Genomic DNA, 22,931 nt, shown 5'->3' with positions numbered 1-22,931 from the left:
CCTGCACCAACCTTGTGAAGGTTGTGCCAGCGTTTCAAAGTCCGAAAGGCATCCTTATGAAGCAGTATGTTCCGAAGGAGGTCCTGAAACTCGTTTTGTATTCGTCTTCCTTTGCCATCCATATTTGATGGTACCCTGCATAAGCATCTAGGAAGCTTAGCATCTCACAGCCGGCCGCATAGTCTACCAGCTAGTCAATTCTAGGCAGTGGGAAGTCATCCTTGGGACAAGCTTTATTTAAGTCTGTGAAGTCGATGCACATTCTCCACTTTCCATTGCTTTTTCTTACTAACACGGGGTTGCCCAGCCACTCTGAGTGAATTACTTCGCGTATGACTCCGGCATTGAGCAGTTTTTCTACTTCAGCCTTCGCTGCTTCTTCTCTTTCACCCGAAGCTTTCCTAAGCTTTTGCTTCCTTGGCTTCGCTTTGGGGTCCACATTTAGGTTGTGCTGAATGATTTTCTGACTTACTCCTTGTAGGTCCCTGGGAGACCAAGCGAAGACATCGTCGTTGTCGCAAAGGAACATTACAAGTTGTTGCTGATCCTCTGCCGGAGCCTCCGCTCCTATAGTGACCTTTTTATCTTCTTTTTCTTGATTTAGCTGTACTATTCTGGTCGATCCTTCTGGTGCAGCCTTCGCTGTTTTTCCTATCTTTGGCTGGTTGCGGCTTGCTTCACGACCGATCGAAGGGTCTGTTATGGTGTGGACATTTCTTCTTCCTGGAGCTATTCTCACTTCGATTCGTCTAGCCACTCGCTGATCTCCCAACACCTTTATGACTCCTTCCAGGCCAGACATCTTCATGCACAAGTATGCGTGGTGTGGTATTGCTTCGAATGTATTGAGGACTCCCCTCCCGAATATCGCATTGTACGGATATCCAATGTCCACTACATCGAAGGTAATGTCTTCTGTGCGGAAATTCATTTGTTCGTCAAACGACACTAGGATTGTTATTTTTCCCAGAGCGTTGATTGTGTTTCCGCCGAAGCCTAGCAATGGCGATCCAGCTTGCTTTAAGTCACTTCTTCGTAGCCCCATTTTGTCGAAGGCGTCGGTGAAGATAATGTCCGCCGAGCTTCCTCCATCGATCAATATCCTGTGTACTTCATTTCCCGAGATGTTTGCAGTAATGACGAAAGCATCTATGTGTGGATAGTCTAAGACCCTCATGTCGTATTGCAAGAATTTAATGGGAATGTTTGACCATCTTGAATTGATGTACGTTGCTCCCACTCTGACGTGGTTGACCCTTCGCACGTATTCTTTTCGTTGTCTCTTAGATTCTGTTTGCTGGTTTGATCCCCCTGAGATGGCCAACACCACGTTGTACCCATGATTTATCGGGTTGACTGATTTGCTACTTTCTGGTGGTGCCTCGATTGCGGGTCTTGGTGGTGGCGGAGGTAGGTCCCCCTGAAGGTTCATTTTCCTAGTTTGATCAAACTGAGCTGAAGTTGCAGGTGCATATTGTGACGCTGGAATTTGCTGCCATTGGTTCAGAAACGCCATGTTGTGATTGTGGTTCTGCCACCCTTCACTTCTTCCGAAGCTTGTTGCATGGTGAACTGTCCTTCCGTGATCAACAAACTGCTTCGCCAAGCTTTCTTTCATAGCCACAACCTGTGGGCACTGTTTGGTCCGGTGACCGGCTCCTTCGCCATGCAACTCACAGTAGAAGGTTGCTGGGTCCTACAGAACCCGTCCTCCTCTGCCTCCGCGGCCTCTTCCCCTGCCCACTCAGCCTCCCCTATTGGATAAGCTGTAGGCTTCGCATGATCCTTGAACGGCTTCGAGCGGGCTGGGATTGATCTGATTGACTTCTTTTTGCCTTGGATAATCAGAGCCTTCGAGCTTTCTTGGACGGTGCAATCTGTCTCTAGGATTGCCGCCGCCTGCCTCTTTAGCTAGTGCATGTTGTTTTACTTTGGAAGCTGTCATTTCGTTTTTCCTTCGGAGATGATCGACCTCAGATCTTGAGTATTCTTCCATCTTGTTGAGCAGCTCTTGGACGCTTCCGGGTCTTTTTCTAGTGAGCTTTCCTGCCAATAGCCCACCTCTAATTCCCTGTATTGCGGCATCGATGATTGTATCTTCGCTCAACCCCTTCGCCTGACAACGTATGTGTACGAAGCGGTGCATATAGCTCTGCAAGGTTTTTGTTGGTTGCTGCTTCAGCGCGAAGAGGTCGGTTGCGGTGATTTTGTCTGCCCGATTCCCCTGGAAGTTGCTATATAGTGCACTGCGCAGCTGTTCCCATGAATATATGGATCCCGGGGGTAACGCAGAGTATCAAGACCTTGCTATCCCCTTTATGGCCAACACGAAGGCCTTCGCCGAGGTTACATCATCCCCTCCGGCAGACTCCACAGCTGCTCCGAAACTCATGACAAATTCTCTGGGGTCTGATTCTCCATCAAACATAACCACTCTGGGCATCTTGAATCCTGGCGGCCATGGCTGATTTTGCATATCCATGGCCAGAGGTGACTCCGGATCTCCCGTGGAAGATCTTCGCTGAACTTCCTGCGAAGCTCGTATCAAGTCTCCCGGCGGCGTTGGCCGGCGAGACAAGCCCTCCGCTTGGTGGAGTATATCGATTTCCTCCTAGATTTTTTCCAATGTTTTTCTTGCTTCGTCTGCCCGCCTTCGGTACTCTGCGGCTTTCCGACTCGCTGCCAAGCCATCCAACATGCGCTTCTTCTGCGCTAGCTGCCTTTCCAACTCTTCGGCTTTTAGCCTTGCTGTTCTTTCTTCATTTGTTTCTTCCTCGTGCTCAAACTATGCGAAGTCATTGAGTTCCTCCCATTCTTCATTTCGCTCCCTTTCGCCTTCTCTTTCTAGAGGATCGAAGCGAGTGCGATCTATTGGTTCCATGACCGGCATTTGCTCCGTGCCAACCCGGAGTGCTTCACCCTGTCGGCCATCGCAGGGTTGTTGTGGTCCTATTTCAACTTTGCAGTGCCGCTCTCATCCGGCCGAAGCCCCCCCCCCCCCCCCCCCGGCCGAAGCATTACTTGATCCTGGTATGGCCGAAGTGGGTCTATCGGCCGAAGGCTCGGCCGCGGCTGGGGGTTCCGGTAATGCCTCCGCCGTTCCAGTTGGCTTCGATTTCTTCTTGGGTGTCATACCTTCGTGGGTTCGATCCCGCGGACGGCGCCAACTATTGGGATTGAGTTCCCAGACAAGGTGGACCTTTGGATACGGAGATATCGAAGGTTCCTCAGAATGACACGTACTGGAGGTGGAACAGTTTTTTGATACCCCTTCCGGTTACACTATGGATCTATTTATAGCCCGTACCCGGCGACCACAGGTGCCGTTTACACATCTTACCCCCTAACCTGCTACATTCCCGGAATATCCGGGGGTATTATGGTACAAATGAGCATGATCGCATAATTACAGCAGTACCCAGGGCGACCATAGTCGGGCCCACTGTGCCGAGGTGGTTCATCCCTCCGAAGAGCGCTGAAGCCTCCTTCGCCCGAACGCACGTCGGATAGCCTTCACCCCTCGGCGAAGGTCAGCTCGCGTCTTCGCCTGCTCCGAATGATGCGGAATGCAAACCTGGGCTTCGCCCGTCAGTCGAAGGTCGTGAGCCTTCGTCTTCGCTGGTTCGGGAACTCGAAGATGCGAGCGGGCCTGCACCCTTCGACCAACGTTGCTCCACGATCTTCGCCGCTGACAGATGAACTCCCTACAACAAAAGCACAATGGCTATCACGCAGCATCTCCAGTAGACTTCGCGGTTCCCTTCGAGGTAGAGGTGGCGGGAGATTATCCCCAACAACTAGCAACTGCGCACGTATTTCACACACATAGAATCATTCTAGGATATAGTAATCTGAAGAAGTAAAAAAAAATAACAAAAGAGATATTTATATACACGAAATTCACAACATTATCATGTAATTTCCTAAAGGAAGAGGGGACTGTATCATCAAGAGTTTATCATTCATAGCAACGCTGTGAGGAGAATTAAAATGATAACCGATTTTATAAAGGTATGAAAACAATTCTCGCGTAGTACCTTTGTATAAAGATAGCGTGACGGACATGACCTCTGTGGAAGATGGTAGTGAAGGCGATGTGCGGGCGGTGACGTATCCTTTATAGAAACCCAGTGCTATATGCAAAGTGCGGGAGACGGTGCACTCTTTGGAGAAACCCGACGGTGAATTTATGGAAGACAAATATTGAACATGTAGAAATAGAAGGAAAATAAGATATTGAATGCATTTTTAGAATATATAAAAGATAAATAATAAAAGATTAAATGTATTTTTTGAAGGAAGAATGAGTCTAACTTTGCACGATGACCGTTTGATCAATTCAGATAAACAGTGAAGATCGATCAAATCTGCTACAACTCATAATTTTATAAGAGTATAGATATAGATGAGCAAATACGAATAATCAACCGTGTTTACTCGGGAAAGAATGAACTAGCCGCGTGACCCACAAAAGATTTTTGGCTCAACAACAGCTTCCACGCCCTTGTCCTTACATGGGCACCCATCACCATTCTATGCAAAGGAAACTCGCGTCGAATTGTGTATATAACTTTGTATGTAATATTTGTGGGCATGCCAGTATACCATCGTATACGAATTAAATAAATACACAAATGTGAAATACGGAAAACACCACTTTATTCATTCATCATAGAATTACAAAGTACAATTTCTCACGCTTTACATTATGCCAAGTACATCCGACTAAATTAACTGGCGATTGCATGGCTCTTGGTTCCCGTGGCCTCATAAGGCCGCCGGTTAATTACATCCATAATGTTGGACTGCAGACCACCTCCGATTAAGCTACTTAATGATCATCGTCTCTAAAATAGGAGTTGTCTCCGAGTATGCATAAATATAATGCATGAAATGTGGAGTGCCAAAGCCTCCTCGGCCTCTAGCAAAATATATAGGGCCTCATCGTACGGATCCCATAATGGAATCTCGAAAAGAGTGTTCGGCCTCGTCGGTCACGAAAAAGGAAAAGTCACAGCCTTGTCGGTCAGAGAGAAATGAGAAGACTTCAAGTGGTACACCGCCCTTGACAGCACGGACAAACGGATGTATGGTAGTAGCAGCATTATGCTCATGCAATAATTTGGAGATTTCTCTCAGTGTAGTCTCTTGATGAGATCATCTCCACGACCTTAGTCGTCGCATATATGCTGGCTTAGCTTTCTCTGGTAGCATATACATGCATAAACTCAGATCTTTCTTTGACATGTAAGCTGATATGTGACACTTAGAATTATTCAGGAATGCTGGAGAGCAAGCAAACGAGCTTGCAGGTGAAGTCTGGGGCTGGTCAAGGCCAGACAACAAAAGAACAAGCCGTGTAACAGGTCGCGGTGTTGTGAGATTATTGGGGCCGTGCGGTGGTAGCAGATAGGCAGCTGTAAGAGATGATAGCAGGCTGACGGCCAACTACATCGGACTTCGGTTGCCCAGTTCGACTTGGCATAATCTAATGGCCCTCATATTGAGTTTTTCTCATGGATAACACAAAAAATAACGAAGAAGCAAATGACTTGCTCTCCTATACACACGGCTGCATATATGCATGGTCCTGTAGTAAAGACTTTTGCTCCTACGTATCTTTGCTGCTCACAGCATGTTCTCCATTGAAATTGTGGGTCTTGTATGTCGGCATGTGCAAAGGTCATGCACTTTGTTGTTGCAGATTCATGCTTATTTGTTGTGGCCAAAACTATAGCGACCGGGCTTATGTACAAGCACAACGACGTGGAACAGCAATCAGATATCAAAAGAGGTGACCAGGCTCACACATGAAGAGCACAACAGCGGCAGCACTATGCACGCCGGCCAAACAATCAAGGCCGCAGGAGCACCACACACGCCGGCCAGCACTGTGGCGACAACACGCATACCCACGGTGGCAAGGCACTCACATCAGCACGGCGCTCATGCCGGCAATTCAGTATGCGACGGCGGCGGCTCAAACACGGCCAGCCAACAACAACAGCGACACGGCGCTCGGGCGCTCAGCAGCATGGCGGTGCCTCGCACACAGCGGTGCGGAACGGAGGCAAAGCACAAATAGCAGCAGGGCCACAGCCTGGTCGTCTCCTCGGTATGCGGTGGCAGCGTAGCAGTGCCTCAGCGCGAGCACAGCAGGGACGGCGCGAGCAGCTTCTCTTGTCCTCGGAGCCCCATCAACGGCGGCAGGGGGCAGGGGCTCAGCCCTTCCCTCTCTTTGCGCGCCCCCCTTGGTCTAGCCCTTCTATTGCTTATATAGACACAGATCAAAAGGGCCACCGAGGAGATAAATTCGAAATTAGTTGGGATTTGGGGAGAACGGCCGGTGGTTGCGGAGGTCAATCTGATCCGCGTTCAAATCGAATCGCGATAGAGATGGAAGGGGATTCAGTCAAATGGGATAAGGATCTCGTGTGCTAGCTTCTAGATGACCTCCCCTTCGAGTTTGATTCGGCAGAGATTTTGGGGCTAGTTTGTTTTAGTCTGTGAGAGAGAGCACGGTGGCTGGAGGTAGGTGATGAGCGTGGCTGCTGTCTTGTGATGCTGAGAAAAAAAAAGAAAGAAAAGAAGGGCATGGGCTGGCCCAAAAGCAAAAGCAAATGCATATGGGCTGACATGCGCGAGACGGGAGAAAAGAAGGCAGCCCATTGGTTTACTTCTATTCCTTCTCTCTCTTTTTTTTTTATATGTGTACGTATTTGATGACAAAATAGCATTCTACAATTTCTTATTCTTGTTGTTAGAAAGTGCAAAAGTTTGCAATGGTACATATCGTATGTTGACTCCATTTACATTTCCTGTTTCATTTCTTGTGGCTGCATGCCTGCATGTGGGTGAGCTGCACAACAGTTAAACATCACAATTTAGTTTTACTAATTGACATGTGATGTCTACTGTTTAGTATTTGTCTGTACTATCGCTCGTCTGTCTCTGTGCTTCCATGCATTCAATTCAGACCATCTAGTGTACTACTGTTTTAATGGGCCAATTGGTTTTGGTAACAGTCATTAATAAGATGTTAATTTTACATTTTGAAGATTAGTATAAATCTCTGTTACATGATCTCTATAGTTCTGTACTTTGTGATCAAACAACTGGATCCAGATCTTCTTGCAGAACCTTTAGTGTATCTGTCATTCTTTGATTACCTGCTATCTTTATTTTCTACTGAGATTCAGTGCTGAAAATGGCTATCTTTATTGGATGATGAGCAGAGATGGCTCAGCTACTGTAACGGACCGTGCCGTGCTGGCTCGTGTGCCTCCCCTTGCCCCACGGCACGGTCCGTCGGTCACCATGCCATTCGGGCCGGTCCGGGCACGATTTCGGCCCGGTGAGCACAGTCGGCCCGGCGAGCACGGTGCCACGGGTGGTTCGTCGACACAGTCAGCCCGAAAAAATAAAAAAAAATAGCTAAAAAATTAAAAAATATATAGAAAATAGATAAAAAAAATAGCTACAAATTTAAAATATATATAGAAAATATAAAATAGTCGGGTCGGATCGTGCCGGCCTGGGCTGGACCGTGCCCGTGCCAGCCCGACTCAGCCGGGCCGTGCCGTGCCACGCGCTCAGCCCAGACACGTGCCTACAGTGTCGTGTCTCGAGCCGGTCCAGTAGGCACAGCCCATTTAGACATCTTTAATGTTGAGATTGCCCTATTTGTGTTTTTGTTGTGATGAAATCCATGGCTCACATTTTCTATATTGAACAGCTATAGATCTGAAATGAATCCAACTAACTTCTGACAGGTTCTAGATGTAAAGTAAATCTTATTTCTGCAACTTCCAGCCTTCCAGGCATACTTTTTTTTTTTTTAATATTTTCCAGTTACTAATGCTTTACTTTTCATAGTCCGTTTAGTGCTTTACAGAGCTGTCTCCTTTTATCCTTATGGCTAATGAACTGTATTTTTTGTGTTATGTCAACAGGTACTGTGGTTCTGCACGCTGCGATCCTCACAGCATCTGCTGTCATTGGCCTCACCCTTTTCACATTCTAGGCGATCAAGAGGGGCTTCGAGTTCACCTTCATGTTCACCAGCCTCCTCGTGCTGCTGGTGTACATCGCCATTCAGGTTTTCCTGTCCTGCAGCACCGTCTTCCTTTGAACAGATTCATTTTCCCTCGTGCCACCTATTCGACTTCCGGTGTAATCTACGGGACAGGTCGGCATGACCATCTACGTGTTCGTCGCAACCCTAGTGTTCTGTGGCTTCATCATCTCCGACACCAGCCTGCTGCTCAAGCGCCACACGTACAGCGAGAGTACGTACGTCATTGCCGCCATCTCCCTCTACCTGGACGTCATCAACCTCTTGATGGCCCAGCTCTCATTCAACGTCCAGTGATCGCCGGTCTCACTCGCCTCACCCCCTGACTCTCCTCCCTCGTCCAGTACATGGCGGATCACGTAGCTGAACACTCGCCAATCGCTTGTTCTCGCAATGCTCTAGCACAGACTAGCAGCTGTTCTCTTCTGCTGAATGTGTTGCTGCTTCTGTGTTGGTTGTTCTCCTGTGTTCCATAGCGCTGCAGGCCGATCTCTCCCGGGCATGTAGGATTGGTCTGTGAATTTCTGCTGCAATTCATTGCAGATGGCTAACACTAGTAGCTGGTTTATTTCTCTGGAATGCTTAACTTTACACGCGCTCTAATCCAATGCAAAAATGGGACTGTATGGCTCCCTAATCAGCACCACATGTATGAAATATTCCTAACAAAAAGGTTGTATTGAAGGGGGAAAAGAATAGAATTCATGTATGTGAAATCTGTTTCTGGCTATCAGTTTTGATGTCCTGTCAGCTTGTTCACCATATCGCCTGGCTCCAGACGGAGGAGACCAGCAAGAGGAGCACGAGCAGCCTGTCAGCTGGCGCGGCGGAAGCTCCGGCGCCGGACTTCTTGACGGTGAACGAGACCGGCGCAGGTGGCGACGAGCTCGGTGTCGACCCGTTGAACACCTCGATCCCTAGCCCCTTGCAGTCCGACCCCAGCGAACCTGATCAAACACCAGCCGCCGGCGAGCCGGCGTCGGTCAACTCGTACATGCGCCATGCAGCTTCAGGCTTCAGGTGAGAAGGTGTTTTAATTGTTGCTTACACTGCTGGTAGCAGGGGTACGAGGTGTCGTTGAGGAGGTTGGTGAAGCCGTCGCGGCAGCTGCACCGGTGCGTGAAGTCCGACGCCTTCTCGCAGTCGCCGCCGTCGCCGCAGTACTGCATCAGGCACGCTGGCGATCGAGAGATGCTAGGTTCAGTTGGCGCGGGAGTTGGTCAACTGAGAAAACAAAACGTGATGGTAGTGCGTGGATTTGAGTGGGGAGGGATATTACGGTCGAAGGTTGAGAGGTTCGTCAGTGGCGGCACTGCCGGCGGCGGCGGTGACGGTGCCGGCGGTGGGGACGACGACCCGTCCCGGCATGAGTAGTTGATGGTGCCTGCAAGAGGAAGGAAGGAGAGACAAGGATTAAAATTCACAAAATTTTGTTAAAATTTCATGAATTTTGGGAATTCCGAAGCGAAATGAATTATGTAATTTCGGAATTTTCTTTCGCTAACACATGGGAATCCATGGAGCAGAGGACGAAAAATAACTAAAACTTCGGTAAACTATCGTAAATTTTGGTCTTTTCACAGATGAATGAAAAAAAATGTAAAACCAAATTGAAATCCTGGGAGAAACGAGTTACGGCTGCTTGAAAACTGCGCGTTCTCGAAAAGAAATTTGATTGTCATACAGTTCGGGATGACACAGGGGAGGAAGGGGAACTGCACGTCGCCGAGGTGGTTCCGGCTCCATCCGGGCTTGCACTGGCACGCGAAGCCGAACGCGTAGTCGCTGGACTCGTTGCACGTCCCCATGCCGCACTTCACCTTGCCGCACTCGCCATCTGCAGAAATACATCAACCGATCGTCAGCTGAAGGAATCAACAACTGCCGACAGGTTTAATCTGGGCTATCAGAAGTTCTGAAGTCCGAACTGAACCCAGTCGCTTATGTTTCAATCTCCCAGCTCGTTAAAGAAAAAGAAAAGCCATCTGAAGAGGGGGGAAGGAGAGAGAGAAGGCTAAGGGTGAATCGAATCCGGGAGTTTCACGAGATAAGATACGTTTCAGAAATTCCCGTGTTGCGAACGTTGTTGAGAGGATCACCTGCAGAAACTCCATGGGGTAGCAGCAAGGCAGCTATGGCGGCTTGGAGACACACCAGCGCAAGAATCAGCTTACCACACTCCATTATTTCTCCTTCACAGTGACGCGCTCCGGCCTTGTTGTGCTTTGTTCTTCAGTCTCTCTCTCTCTCTCTCTCTCTCTCTCTCTCTCTCTCTCTCTCTCTCTCTCTCTCTCTCTCTCTCTCTCTCTCTCTCTCTCTCTCTCTCTCTCTCTCTAAAAAGTAGAGTTGTGTTCTTGGAGATTAAATGGAAGGGCGAGAAAAAGAGGATGCAGCTGGCTGGCTGGCTGGTTTTGGGCAGTTTAGCGCAAGGATGATCGCAGCGACAGCTTATATACTGATGAAGCCAATCGTGATTGACTGCCGGACCGATCAATTCGGCATGCTTTCGTGGATGGAAACCTGAAGAAGAGCGCAACGAAAACGGGAGCCACATTGTGTAGAAAACGATGACACCTTCAGACTTGACGGCTTCTCCACAGTCCAGTCTAGTTCTCGAGCTGAGTCATATAAACTCCCTGAGACGGCCTCTGCCTGCCCAAGAAGATTTTGAAGGCTAATTTCATCTAGAACATGGGGACTGATCGAAGCTGTGTCCTGTGTTTCCCAGTCAGGTCAATTTTGCCGGATTCCTGTGACTTTTTCCCCTTCTTCAGAGTTGAAAGATCTACCTTATAGGAAGCTTTAGATCTAGATGTTGGCTCTTGAATCGACGGCGCCTGATCTTTCACTTTCACTCTCCGTGTTGGTACTTCTGGAAGGTTTGGGTCTGTTTAAGTTCTTAGTGATGCAATGATCTGAGAAATGAAAGAAACGGAGTCCATATTCATGTCAGACACTGTATAGGCAGAATGTTTAAAATGTGAAAATGTACGGGACTACGAGGAGCTATCTTTCAGCTCTACAACTTAGCCTATGTGGTAATTCACGGACTTGGTTGATTGATTTATTTTTTACGAAAGGACTCGGTAGAATTTGACCTGACCAAATCTTCAGCTGGACCTGGGTTGAGCCGGGCTGGGAAATGCACGTTCCATTCGAACCAGAAGCTTCATCGAGCCTAAAATTGTTGGGCTGGGCTGAACAACCTAGGTAATTTTACCTTTGACAATGTTCATCAAGATGCTAGATATAGACATACGATCCCTCTGACTAGCATCTAGTCGTCGTCTGGACACATTAGACATACACAGCTGCAATACAGTAGCTAGCTATTTTTTCGGCTGTTGGATTTGCTTTATGATTCAGGCTCCCCTTGGGTTGATTCTTTTGGGCTGACTGGTTTCGCATCATGGGCCGGCTTTGTGCGTGTCTTGGGCTTCTTGTTTTCGGCTGGCATGTGTATTTCGTCTTTTCAGTTTTTTTTATCGGTTCTCCTTTCAGATTTAGCTACTTCGTTAGCTGAATATAAGGATTGTAAATATTTCTTGCAAACGGTATTGTTAATATTTCTCCTTTCAGGTTTACTGTTGAAAGGTTATTGTAAATATTTCTTGCAGTTAAAATAGTGTTGTAAATTCTAAACTTTATCACCACAACTTCTAAGTTTCCTATACGTTACCTTCTTTATATCAACTGTTGACCAATATAAGGATGCCTATTGGTATTTTTATTTATGTCGGTTTTTTTGGGGGGGGGGGGGTTGGGGGCTTAAAAAATCCCATGTTTTCTTGTCTTCCTTAAGAAAAAATGGTGTTATGTTTTTTACTTTTTAAGAGTTTGCTAATCCCATATTTTTCTTGTCTTTTTTTCCAAAAAAATGTCATCTGGTTCTGTAGGAGTTCACTAATTTCAAATTTCTTTGCCATCTTATGAAAATAGTTCTCCTTTCCTTCCAATATCACCTCTTGTATTTCTTTTTCTTATGGTACCACTAATCCCATCAATTTGTATGTTACTGAGGATTAGTTTTTTGTTTTTTAGGAGTTCATTAATCCTATTATTTTCTTTGTACTAATTGGAATATAATTATTTTCCATCTTTCTTTTTGTAACAGTTCATTAATCAATTTTTATGTTCATTTGTTAATTCTATTTTGTGTTTGGTTGATTGAGTAACCCATATTTCCATCCATTGAGAGGGACTTGTACAAATTCCAAAAAGGTCTAAATTGGGTGCCACTTACTACAAATGGGATGTCACATGCACTACCTACATGTCAAAAATATATGGAGCTCACTATGTATGATGGTGCAGCCAAAAAGTTGATTGAAACCTTAAAATAATCAGTCAAGTATCAAATATCTTTTACTGATTGTTCGTGATTGCAATAAAAATTATTTCTGTCAGTTTTTTTATGTAAAAAGCGTGCTTGATTACATGTTATTTCCCTATTGGCTGAGAAATTTGACTGCATTTCAAAAGAAAAATAGCTGATTATCAACTAGACATTCCCTTAGACATATCTAGATAGGACACTAAGTCATGACTAAACTAGATGTCAAGCTCTCGACTAGCATTTAGTCGCCCTCTAAACGTGCTAGACAATCGTGTACGAACAATGACCTTTGAAATGCTTATCACACAAAAGTCCAAGTGCAAAACTCGGATTAGCTCATTTTGGGCTTTTATGTACCTAAGCCCAACCTGTGCAAGACAGGATTTGGGGCTTTGGGCTCAACAGGGCCAGATCGATTTGTTCACGGTGACTTGTTGAGGCTGGCATACAAGGGCTTAATCAGTCAAGTGATGTTTAAACTTGCAAGTTGGTTAAGCTGGTCAAGTAACGATCTACATATTTAGAGAAATGTATTAGATAGGAAATATATCTCATGTATTTGTCAACCGATCCAGAGATCTTCTATAGATTGATTTGTACTCATCTATAGATAGAAAGAGATCTCACATAATTAAAATAAATTGTAACTGCCACACTAGGGGCTGTTCGTTGCTGTATAAATAAATAGATGCGATCCGAGAGGGTTTAACGCTTTCTTAAAAAAATTATTTCATGGTATCAGAGCATTTCTTCCACAAAACAAATCCAACTACCATAGCGTCATCTTCCTCATCTACATCTACTCATCTCGGTCCTCCTATCTTCGAGAAATTAAGTCAGGAGAACTATCTTCTGTGGAAGGCGTAGGTCATTTCGGCCCTTCGTGGTGCTCTTTTGACCAACTTCCTTGATGGGTTGGTTGTTGCGCATGAGAAGACCATCACCGTCATCAAGGACAGCATGGTGGATAACAAGACCACCAGCAAGGATGTCCAGACGGTGACCAATCTGGCGTACATCCAATGGATCGTCCAATATCAACAAGTTCTTGGCTACCTGCTGAACTCTTTGTCAAAGGAGGTTCTTATGCAGGTTGCCACGATGACAACTGCATCTGAAGTCTGGACTACAATAGAGGACATGTTTTCCTCTCAATCTCGTGCTTGGGTGACCAATATCAGGATCGCCCTTGCCACCACTCAGAAGGGATCAATGACAACTGCAGCCTACTTCAATAAGATGAAGGGCCTAGGTGATGAGCTCACCATTGTAGGGAATAAGCTTGACGAGGAGGAGATGGTTTCTTATATTCTTGCAGGGTTGGATATGGATTACAACCCACTTGTCTCCTCCATCGTCGGTAGAATAGACCCCATCTCTCTGAGTGATCTATATGCTCAGATGCTCTCCTATGATACACGCCTTGAGCTTCTTCAGGGGCCTGGCATTGGAGGGCAATTTCAAACCTCTGCCAACTCAGCATCCAGAGGACGCAACAGTTTCAACTCATGAGGCTGTGAAGGACATGGTGGCAGTTGCCGCGGACGTGGATGTAGTGGCAGCCGCAACAATAGCAACGGGGCACCAAAGCAAGGAGGCCAGAGCTCCGGACAAAGGCTTACCTGCCAGTTGTGTAACAAATCAGGGCACATCGCATTCAATTATTGGAAGCACTTTGACCCTAGTTTCCAACCAGAGGAGAAGGTCGCAAGGGCGGTCGTGACATCCTATGGTGTGGATACAAATTGGTATACCAACACCGGTGCCACAAATCACATCACCGGAGAGTTAGAAAAGTTGACGATCAGATATAAGTACAATGGTCATGATCAAGTTCATACTGCGAATGGTGCAGGTATGAGAATTAGACATGTTGGTTAGTCAATTATTCATGCCCCTACTCGTAATCTTCATCTTAATAATGTTCTTCATGTTCATAGTACCAAAAAGAATCTTGTCTTTGTTCACCGTTTAGCCACTAGCAATAAAGCTTATCTTGAGTTTCACCCTAATTTCTTTTTGATCAAGGATCAAGCAACGAAGAAAATAATTCTTCGAGATAGATGTGAAGGAGGCCTTTATCCCGTAGGTTCATCTTTTTCAGGTCCAAGAATGAATAAACAGGTCTATAGCGCCACCAAGCCGTCTCTAGCAAAGTGGCACAATAGACTAGGTCATCCTGCTTTTCCTATTATTCATCGAATTATTAAGAATAATGATATCTCTTGTTTGGGTGAAACTAGTGTTGAGTCAATTTGTGATTCCTGTCAAAGGGCTAAGAGTCATAATTGCCTTATCCTACATCTACAAGTGTGTCTTCTTCTCCCTTGGAGCTTTTTTTTTATGTTTGGGGATTTGCCCCAATTTCTATTGGAAGACATGTTTACTATGTGAGCTTTATTGCTGAATATAGCAAATACACTTGGATCTGATTTGTTTCATATTTTCCACAATTTTTAAAATCTTGTTGAGCAAAAATTTGGCACTAAAATCATCACCATGCAAACTGATTGTGGTGGTAAATATGAGAAATAAATGCCTTCTTCCAAAAGATTGGAATAACTCATCACGTGTCATGTCCTCATGCTTATCAACAAAATGGAGCTGCAAAAAGAAAACATAGACACATAGTTGAGATGGGACTAGCTCTTCTAGCAAATGCATCCATGCCTCTAAAATTTTGGGACGAAGCTTTCCTTACCGCAACACATCTTATAAATTTGTTGCCGAGCAAAGCCATTGACTTCCAAACTCCGGTTGAGTGCTTACTCAAGCAAAAACCAGATTACACGTCTATTCGAATATTTGATTATGCCTGTTGGCCAAATCTTAGACCCTACAATCCCAAAAAATTGGCCTTACACTCTAAGCAATGTATCTTTCTTGGTTATAGTCCTCTTCACAAAGTTTTTAAATGTCTTAACATCTCTTCTGGTCCTGTCTATATATCTAGAGATGTGGTGTTTGATGAGTCAGTTTTTCCTTTCTCTAAGCTTCATCCCAACGCTGGCGCTCATCTCCGCAAGGAAATTCTCCTTCTTCCTTCCCATTTGACTAATAATTCGGTATTTGATCAAGGGGGTGAATATTGCACTGATCAAATGTCTATACATCCTAATATTGTTGATAGTGATGACAACATGCAGATCTCAGGAGAAAATCTGGTATCAAATGGTGAAGATTTGGTTCAAATACAGCGTCAAATGGTACATGAAATAACACCTTTAGCTCATGGCACTCCTGGCGTGCCCATCGAGGTTGGTTCGCCTGCCTCTGCTGATGCGACTAACTCCCAGGGTGGCACTAATTTTTACGGCGATTCTCTGGCGCCTGGGAGTCCGACTGTTGGAATAGGCTCACCTTCTAGTTGGCTAGATGGAGCACAACTGGGCCAATAATCCACCTTGGAGTCAGCTGCCTCTAGATCCTCTACGCCAGCGTCTCCACTGCTCACTACTCCAGCATCACCGCATGCACATGTGCAGGATCATTAGAATTTGCAAGCTTTTAATCACAGACCGAAGACCCGACTACAAAGTGGTATATTTAAACCTAAATTCTTTACTGATGGTCAAATAAGATATGGCATGTTCAGTTCAACAAGAGAACCAAGTCATCTTCATGAAGCATTACATGGCCGAAGATGGAAGAAGGTAATGGATGATGAATATAGTGCACTTATGAAAAATAAAACTTGGCATCTTGTACCTCCGCAACAAGGTAAAAATTTGATTGATTGCAAATGGGTATACAGGATCAAAAAGAAAGCAAATAGCACAATTGAAAGATATAAGGCCAGATTAGTAGAAAAGGAATTTAAACAAAGGTATGGCATAGATTATGAAGATACATTTAGTTCAGTAGTTAAAGTTGTGGCTATCCGTCTTGTTTTATCTATTACTGTGTCAAGAGGATGGAGTTTCAGGCAGTTGGATGTACAAAATGCGTTTCTTCATGGTATTTTGGAAGAGGAGGTTTACATAAAACAACCACTAGGCTATGTTAATCTTCATGCTCCTCATCATGTATGCGGACTTGACAAGACAATTTATGGATTAAAAAAAGTCTCTATAGTATGGTATTCTCAGTTAAGTGAAAAATTACAGGATCTTGGTTTTATACCATCAAAGGCCGACATACCACTTTTTATATATAACAAGTCTGGCATAATTATATTTGTTCTCATCTATGTTGATGATATTATTGTGACTGGTTCATCAAGGGAGGCCACTTATGCATTATTGAAGGATCTAAGCAGTGATTTTGCACTAAAAGATCTAAGAGATCCACATTTCTCCCTGGGCATAGAAGTCAAGAAAGATTATGGTGGAATTTTGTTATCATAAGAAAAAAATTGCTTTAGAATTGCTAACTTGTGTGGGCATGAAAGATTGTAAACCCGCTCCAACACTTCAGTCTCAGAAAAATTGTCTGGGCAAGTTGGTGATCCCCAAGTGCTGAAGGTAGCACAAGGTACAGGAGCATTGTAGGGGCTCTTTAATATTTGATAATCACAAGACCAGATATATTATTTTCTATTAATAAAGTATGTCAGTATTTACATGCTCCTTACTATGCACTGGACAACAGTTAAACGTATTTTAAGATATATAAGGCAAACTTTGGAGTTTGGATTGTCTATAAGAAAATTTGCATTTTCTTTGGTGAGTGCTTTTTCTTATGCAGACTGGGAGGGTGCTTGGATGATAGGAGATCATCTGTAGGCTTTGCAGTATTTTTTGGACCAAGTCTAATTTCATGGAGTGACAGAAAACAACCCAAAGTATCTAGATCAAGCACTGAGGCTGAGTAAGGCCTTAGCTAATGCAACAACAGAGATTATTTGTGTCCAATCATTGTTACGAGAACTTGGAGTCTTTTCAACTCAGGTACCATGTCTTTGGTGTGATAACTTAGGAGCTACTTATCCCTCTGCAAACCTAATGTTCCATGCTAGAACTAAGCATATTGAGATATACTTCCATTTTGTGAGAGAAAGAGTAGCAAGGAAATTGTTGGATATATGATTTGTTGCCTCAAAGGTTCAAGTGGCAGATGGATTCACGAAATCTCTATCAGCTTGAGATCTAGCAAACTTCAAGAACAATCTCAACCCGATCAAGTTGTGATTGAGGGAGGCTGTTAGATAGGAAATATATCTCATGTATTTGTCAACCGATCCAGAGATCTGCTTTAGATTGATTTGTACTCATGTATAGATAGAAAGAGATCTCACGTCATCAAAACAAATTGTAACTAGGGACTGTTCCTAGCTGTATAAATAAATAGACGTGGCCCCAGAGGGTTTAACGCTTCCTAAAAAGTTTTCTTTCAAAATGAAGTCTAATCATGAAGTTTGTTAGGCGTATTTTTCCAGGAGAAAAAAGATTTTGCCATATGCTAAGTGAAAGAAAAGCAGTAGAGCAAGTTTTTTTTTCTCATCCAAAATGGAGGCAGTTGAGCAACATTCTCCTTAAATACCTAGTCACAATTTTCCAAATAAACAAGAACATGGTAGTGCTGTGTAACATGAAAGGAACGCTTCTGCTCCATCTCAATTCAATTCTTAGGCGATGGCACGGTGGCCTAGGCAGGCGCGGTGCACGGCGAGCCATGCTCAGCCGGCCGGGGTGGTACGCGTGTGAGCATGGCAGCGTCGTCGGCTCATCACCTCCGCTTCGCTCCAGCTCCGCACCTCCTCGAGGCAGACCGCGCAGAGCACGGGCGACGCCTACTACGACAGCACACTCGCGGTCCCTAGCCCGGTCTCAGCGCATGCGCCACTCGCGGCCGGCGCCTCCTCCTGACCCACAACCGCCGAGGCAAGTCCTTGCCCGGTGCCCACCCCCACCGCTTGCCGCGCCCCACGCGGCCGCCTCCTAAGGTCAGGTCTTAGTTCGTCCCGCCCAAGCCGCCACCGACAAAGCTGGCATCAAGGGGCGGAGAAGGTCACCTTGAGACTGACCTGTACGGCGGGGCCAGCGGCCTCTCCTCGAGGCGCGTGCTGGCCCGCCCCGCCACAACGCTGGCCGTCCGCGCCGGAGACACAACGGGGGTGGAGAGGCCCGTCGCCCGGTCACCACCTCCAAAGCGTCGCTGCCGTAGTAGTGCATGAGGCAGCGCCGCTCGATGAAGATGCGTCCGTACCTGATAGCTGACAATCAAGCACGTGCGGACCGGCACAATTTAAAAGGTCAGTTCTTTTGGAGATCAGTTGGCACGCACGGGAGTTATCTCGGCTTTTCGACGCGAAAAATGGCGTTGTTTGATTTGCCATCGAAAATCTATTTGTCGTTATTAACTTTTAATACCTTTTGTCTCGTTAAAGCAATTAGCGATATTGCTATGTTGATACATGAAACGCACGCCACACTTACATCCCTGGCCAAACGCCGTGTAAATTACACGGATAGGTGATACAACACTCTCGAGCTTCTAGGCGACCGAACACGTTTTGCATGTGGTTTTGAGCTCCATCGTAGATCCTGTTTGCCGTCACGGGTTATAAAGGATTTTGGTCAAGTCTTACTCGATCGTAGGCGTGTATATCCTCATTTTAATGTTTCTTCATGAGTTATAGCCAAACATTTAGGCTGTGTGAACCTCACGGTGCAAGGCCAGGCCTCATGAAGTTCAATATATTTCAAAAACCTACAACTATTTTAACACGTTTTATAAAAATCTACAACTTTTAATACTTGTTTAAAAAACCTACAACTATTTTATCATATACATATAAAACATTATAATTTTTTCATCATAAACCCACCTATCATGTTCTAGCAACACATAATTTATAGTTAATCATACTATTACATGTTACGAGGACTAACATGTAGACTTACAAGAAAGTTATAATATTTTTAATATATATCAAAATAATTGTATATTTTTAAAATAAATATCACAACTTATAGTTTTCTATAACATATATAGACACACCTCACCAGCACCAGCTTTCCTTTTGTGTTTGTTTCTTTTTGTGAGTACAGGTCAAGTCTGCACCACCAGCAGCTTGCTAGGAGAGTGTGTCCACTGACGGCACAAGCGTCCTGCAGCAGGGGCAGTCCGGCTGGATGGCTAGCCACGGGAGGACGCACTCCGAATGGTACTTGTGGGAGCACGGCAGCCTGGTCACCCGCTGCTGCCGCTCACGCACCTCGTCCAGGCACACCGCGCAGAGGTCGACCTTGGACAGCGTCCGCCGCAGCTCGGCGCGACGGCCAGTCGACGCCGCCGCCTCCTCCAGGATCGCTGGATTGGGTGGCGGCGGCGGCGGCGGCCAGAGTTCAGCGCCGGTTGCCAGGATATCTTCTTGCTGCTGCTGTTCCTGGCGATTTCTATGTCTGGACGTTGCTCTCCCGTCTCGCTCCCGGATTAGCCTGCTCCACCTGCGTTGATTCGACCATGAAATGGAGCTAATTGTTAGGTCACAGGAGAATCAACCTGCAGTTTGATCATACTGGTATTTATGGTTCAAGATTATGGCACATTTCAGAAGAGTTTCAGGAAAACACACTGACCAATTTCGAACCATTCAGAAGCAGTAGTTTGATTCAATGTCCAGTTAACAGTAGGTTACTGCTGACGTGTCATACCTAATTTGGAATGCAGAGTCATCCAATCTGGGTTTATATTACCTCTCTAATCGATCAATTACTTGAGATCCAAACGGTGAAAACTGAAAAGTTGCTTCTCATCACATGGCAAGGAACTAATATTTCTTTAGGGTGAACTTTTAGGGGCTCCTACAATTCAATATCAACTTGAAGCCATGCTACGCATGCAAGATTCCATCAAGAACTGTGCCATGAAGATTACAACAACAAAGGCGCTAGAGAACACTAGAATCCTCTAGAACGCATCATGCGATCGATGGAAAATAATCGGGGTAGGTGCACACCAAATTTTGTGACGCAGAAGCCACAAAAACCAGGGAAAAAGGGGACACCCCTTTCGCATGTTGATGCTGTTTGGCCTACCTTCTGGGGATCAAACAAATCGAACCCCAACAAAGATGGAAGTCATAAGTTGGCAAATCCCCTACACACATCATTGTGCGCTTTTGTCAGTTTGTGATCTAACATGGGAATTTTCAGAAAGTTGGATGCCATCATCCAACTGATCTGGCTCATAGCTAGGCTAACCCACATGGATTCTCTGGTCTAGCGAAAACAGCGTTCCACGTAAGCAATGTCATTTTCAGCGGTTTATACGATGCAAATGATCTAGACATGATAGTTCTTGCATGAATTTCACATTTTTTATGCTTGAATTTAGCGATACTAGTATAACGATGTACACAACGATCCTTTTAAAAAAAACATATATCCTACGGGGCTTTAGCCGTGTGATGCAATTATTCAATTGCAATTCAGAAGCCTATTGGTTCCTAGATTTTTCTGAAACAGAGGATCGACAAGCTCAGATCCTTCATCATCGTATTCCGATTCTAGTATGAATTGTGACGGAGCAATGCGTCGTCACGGAAGGGCATTGTGAGAACCGGCTGGAATCGGATCGGAGCCAATAGTAATTCATCGAAACCAAGGAATTTGCTAGATCCTAGTGATCGCCATCGAATTCAGGAACCCCGTTTTTTCTTCTCCAATCGTTTCTAATACCATCAAGCTGAAAAAAAAAAACCCGTAAAAACGCAATCTTTGGCCTTGTTCCACGGCTGGAATCAATCAGCGGTTCTTCTCCCTTCCTCCCTTTTTTTTACTTTTTTTTTTTTTGGCTAAATCACTCGTCTTCTTAACGAAACAAAGGAACAGGGGAGGGGGGAAGGAACAAACCTCGACAGCGACGGCGGCCCGGCGCCGCGCAATTTCTCCTCGAGCCGTATGCGCGCCGCCAGCGCGGGCCCCGCCACTCCTCCAGGATGGTGGTGGTATTGGGCGTGGGAGCCGTGGTGGTGGTGCTCCCCCGCCGCAACGTCGCCGTGGTAGTGCACGCGCCGCCGCCGCGCGAGCTCGACGCCAGGAAGCATCCCCTCCTCCTCCTCTCGGGCGAGTTCTTGGCCGGGTCGTGGCTTGCTCCTCTCTCTCTCTCTCTCTCTCTCTCTCGGCGCCTTGGTCCTGGTGGGTTAATAAAGCGCGGGGAAAGCTGGGAGGAGGAGAGGAGGAGGAGGTAGGGGAGGAAGACGACGACGTGGCACGATAGTGGACGCTGGCGTGGCGTTGTGGACCACGAGAGGAAACTGCGTGGAAGACGAGTCCGGTTCCAAAGGGGATATGCTGCCGTGGCAATTTTACCAAACCACCCTTGGTTCATAGGCACAGTAAAATGTGTTTCATTTTGCTCCAAGACACACGGTTCAAAACGTTTGTTAAAAAAGAGAGAGAAAAGGGCACATGGTTTAAACTTGTGGTTTTAGAGTTGGAGAAAAACTCCATAATTTTGATGATTTGCCATAATATACAATAGCCAGTTTCACGTTATAGGCAACAAAATTGTGCAAAAAGAGAGAAATTAATATCATAGGCAGGGGCGGATCCACCGCCAGGGTGAGCCTGGGCGGCCGCCCGAGCTCCTGGCCCGTGACTCCGTGAGGCCCATTAGTCGAGTCACGAGTGGCCCAGGCAATTTCGCAGCCCACAAATTCAGCAACCCTAATCTCCCTGCCGAGTCCCGAGTGCGTGTTAGCGTGTTGCGAACTGGCTGCGGGCAGCAGGCTTGCGGCGGCCGGGCGGCGGGCAGGGCAGGTGCCACGCGCCAGGCGGGGCGTCGGGCGGCCAGGTGGGTGGGCGCTGCGGCCGGGAGTGCGACGGGCGGTGGGGCGTCGGGCGGCCGCGACTCGCGAGCACGGCTGGCGGGCGCTGCGGGCACCGGCAGGCTGCCGTGAGCGCGGCGCGACGGGCGGTCGCGCGACGGGCTGTGCTGTGCAGGGGCCTGGGCGGATCCAGTGAGGTGAAATGATAAATTAAGATTTTTATATTGAGCTATTTAGATTAATTGATCCATATAGATGAATTCTATTTTGTATTTTTCTCCTATAACATTAGCATTTCTTTCGCAGAATATTAAGATATAAATAATGAAGAGATTTTTCAAACCAACATCTTTGAATACCCAAAGTACGAGGGAGAGTAGAGTTAGTGAAGACTGTGATGCAGAAAATGATATAGTAGTTGTTACTCCTGCTCCTGCAACTTCTCGGATAGAATACAAAGGTATTAAAGAATTTAGGCAAGAGTTTATTATTGCCGATCCGGGACTTCGTATTCTAATAGATGAATTTGATCATGATATTAGAGATGAAGTTAGAAGAGCTTATGTGTTGAAGGGTCCGACTCAACTAATTGGACATACTTTCCCAAAAAACAGTTTGGTAAAGATTTAAAGGACTTTTTGTGCAGCATGGTTTACTAAATATGATTGGCTAGAATATAGTGTGGAGAAGGATGCAGCTTATTGTTTCTATTGCTATCTTTTTAGATATGATCCCTCAGAGTCTCATTTTGGGTATGATGTATTTTCAAAAGTAGGATTTAGAAATTGGAAGAATGCATATAAATC

At 45.8% G+C, this 22,931-nt stretch overlaps 3 protein-coding genes and 1 non-coding gene across 6 annotated transcripts; 2 read left to right on the top strand and 2 right to left on the bottom strand.

The window, feature by feature from the left end:
- Positions 1-2,460: 2,460 nt before the first annotated feature.
- LOC133886452 (protein LIFEGUARD 4-like) lies at positions 2,461-8,371 on the top strand. The gene is made up of 3 exons (XM_062326155.1): positions 2,461-2,595; positions 8,024-8,098; positions 8,189-8,371. Exons 1-3 carry the CDS (start codon positions 2,461-2,463, stop codon positions 8,369-8,371), a joined length of 393 nt encoding a protein of 130 aa, XP_062182139.1.
- LOC133886756 (uncharacterized) lies at positions 7,706-10,314 on the bottom strand. The gene is made up of 5 exons (XM_062326572.1): positions 10,174-10,314; positions 9,759-9,911; positions 9,354-9,458; positions 9,123-9,251; positions 7,706-9,021 (listed from the first exon to the last, which is right to left on the bottom strand). Exons 1-5 carry the CDS (start codon positions 10,256-10,258, stop codon positions 8,831-8,833), a joined length of 663 nt encoding a protein of 220 aa, XP_062182556.1. The 5' UTR covers positions 10,259-10,314; the 3' UTR covers positions 7,706-8,830.
- Positions 10,315-10,332: 18 nt separating this feature from the next.
- On the bottom strand, positions 10,333-21,517 carry LOC133886757 (uncharacterized). Of its 3 annotated transcripts, none has more exons than XR_009903419.1 (3): positions 21,209-21,517; positions 19,353-19,801; positions 10,333-10,989 (listed from the first exon to the last, which is right to left on the bottom strand). XR_009903419.1 is itself a non-coding variant. In XM_062326573.1 (2 exons), exons 1-2 carry the CDS (start codon positions 21,400-21,402, stop codon positions 19,429-19,431), a joined length of 567 nt encoding a protein of 188 aa, XP_062182557.1. In that variant the 5' UTR covers positions 21,403-21,517; the 3' UTR covers positions 19,021-19,428. The 3 variants fall into 3 exon arrangements, 1 of the variants encoding a protein (XP_062182557.1); XR_009903418.1 differs by lacking the exon at positions 10,333-10,989 and adding an exon at positions 17,932-18,564; XM_062326573.1 differs by lacking the exon at positions 10,333-10,989 and having other exon boundaries at positions 19,021-19,801.
- Positions 13,689-13,827, top strand: LOC133887576 (small nucleolar RNA Z247). Its single transcript, XR_009903612.1, has one exon. It is a non-coding gene; the product is annotated as a small nucleolar RNA Z247 (small nucleolar RNA).
- Positions 21,518-22,931: the final 1,414 nt, after the last annotated feature.

This window comes from Phragmites australis, chromosome 12, assembly GCF_958298935.1.
Source record: "Phragmites australis chromosome 12, lpPhrAust1.1, whole genome shotgun sequence".
NCBI classification, from domain to species: domain Eukaryota; kingdom Viridiplantae; phylum Streptophyta; class Magnoliopsida; order Poales; family Poaceae; genus Phragmites; species Phragmites australis.
The sequence above is the reverse complement of the archived record's forward strand: the minus strand, read 5'-3'. Positions and strand labels throughout refer to the sequence as shown.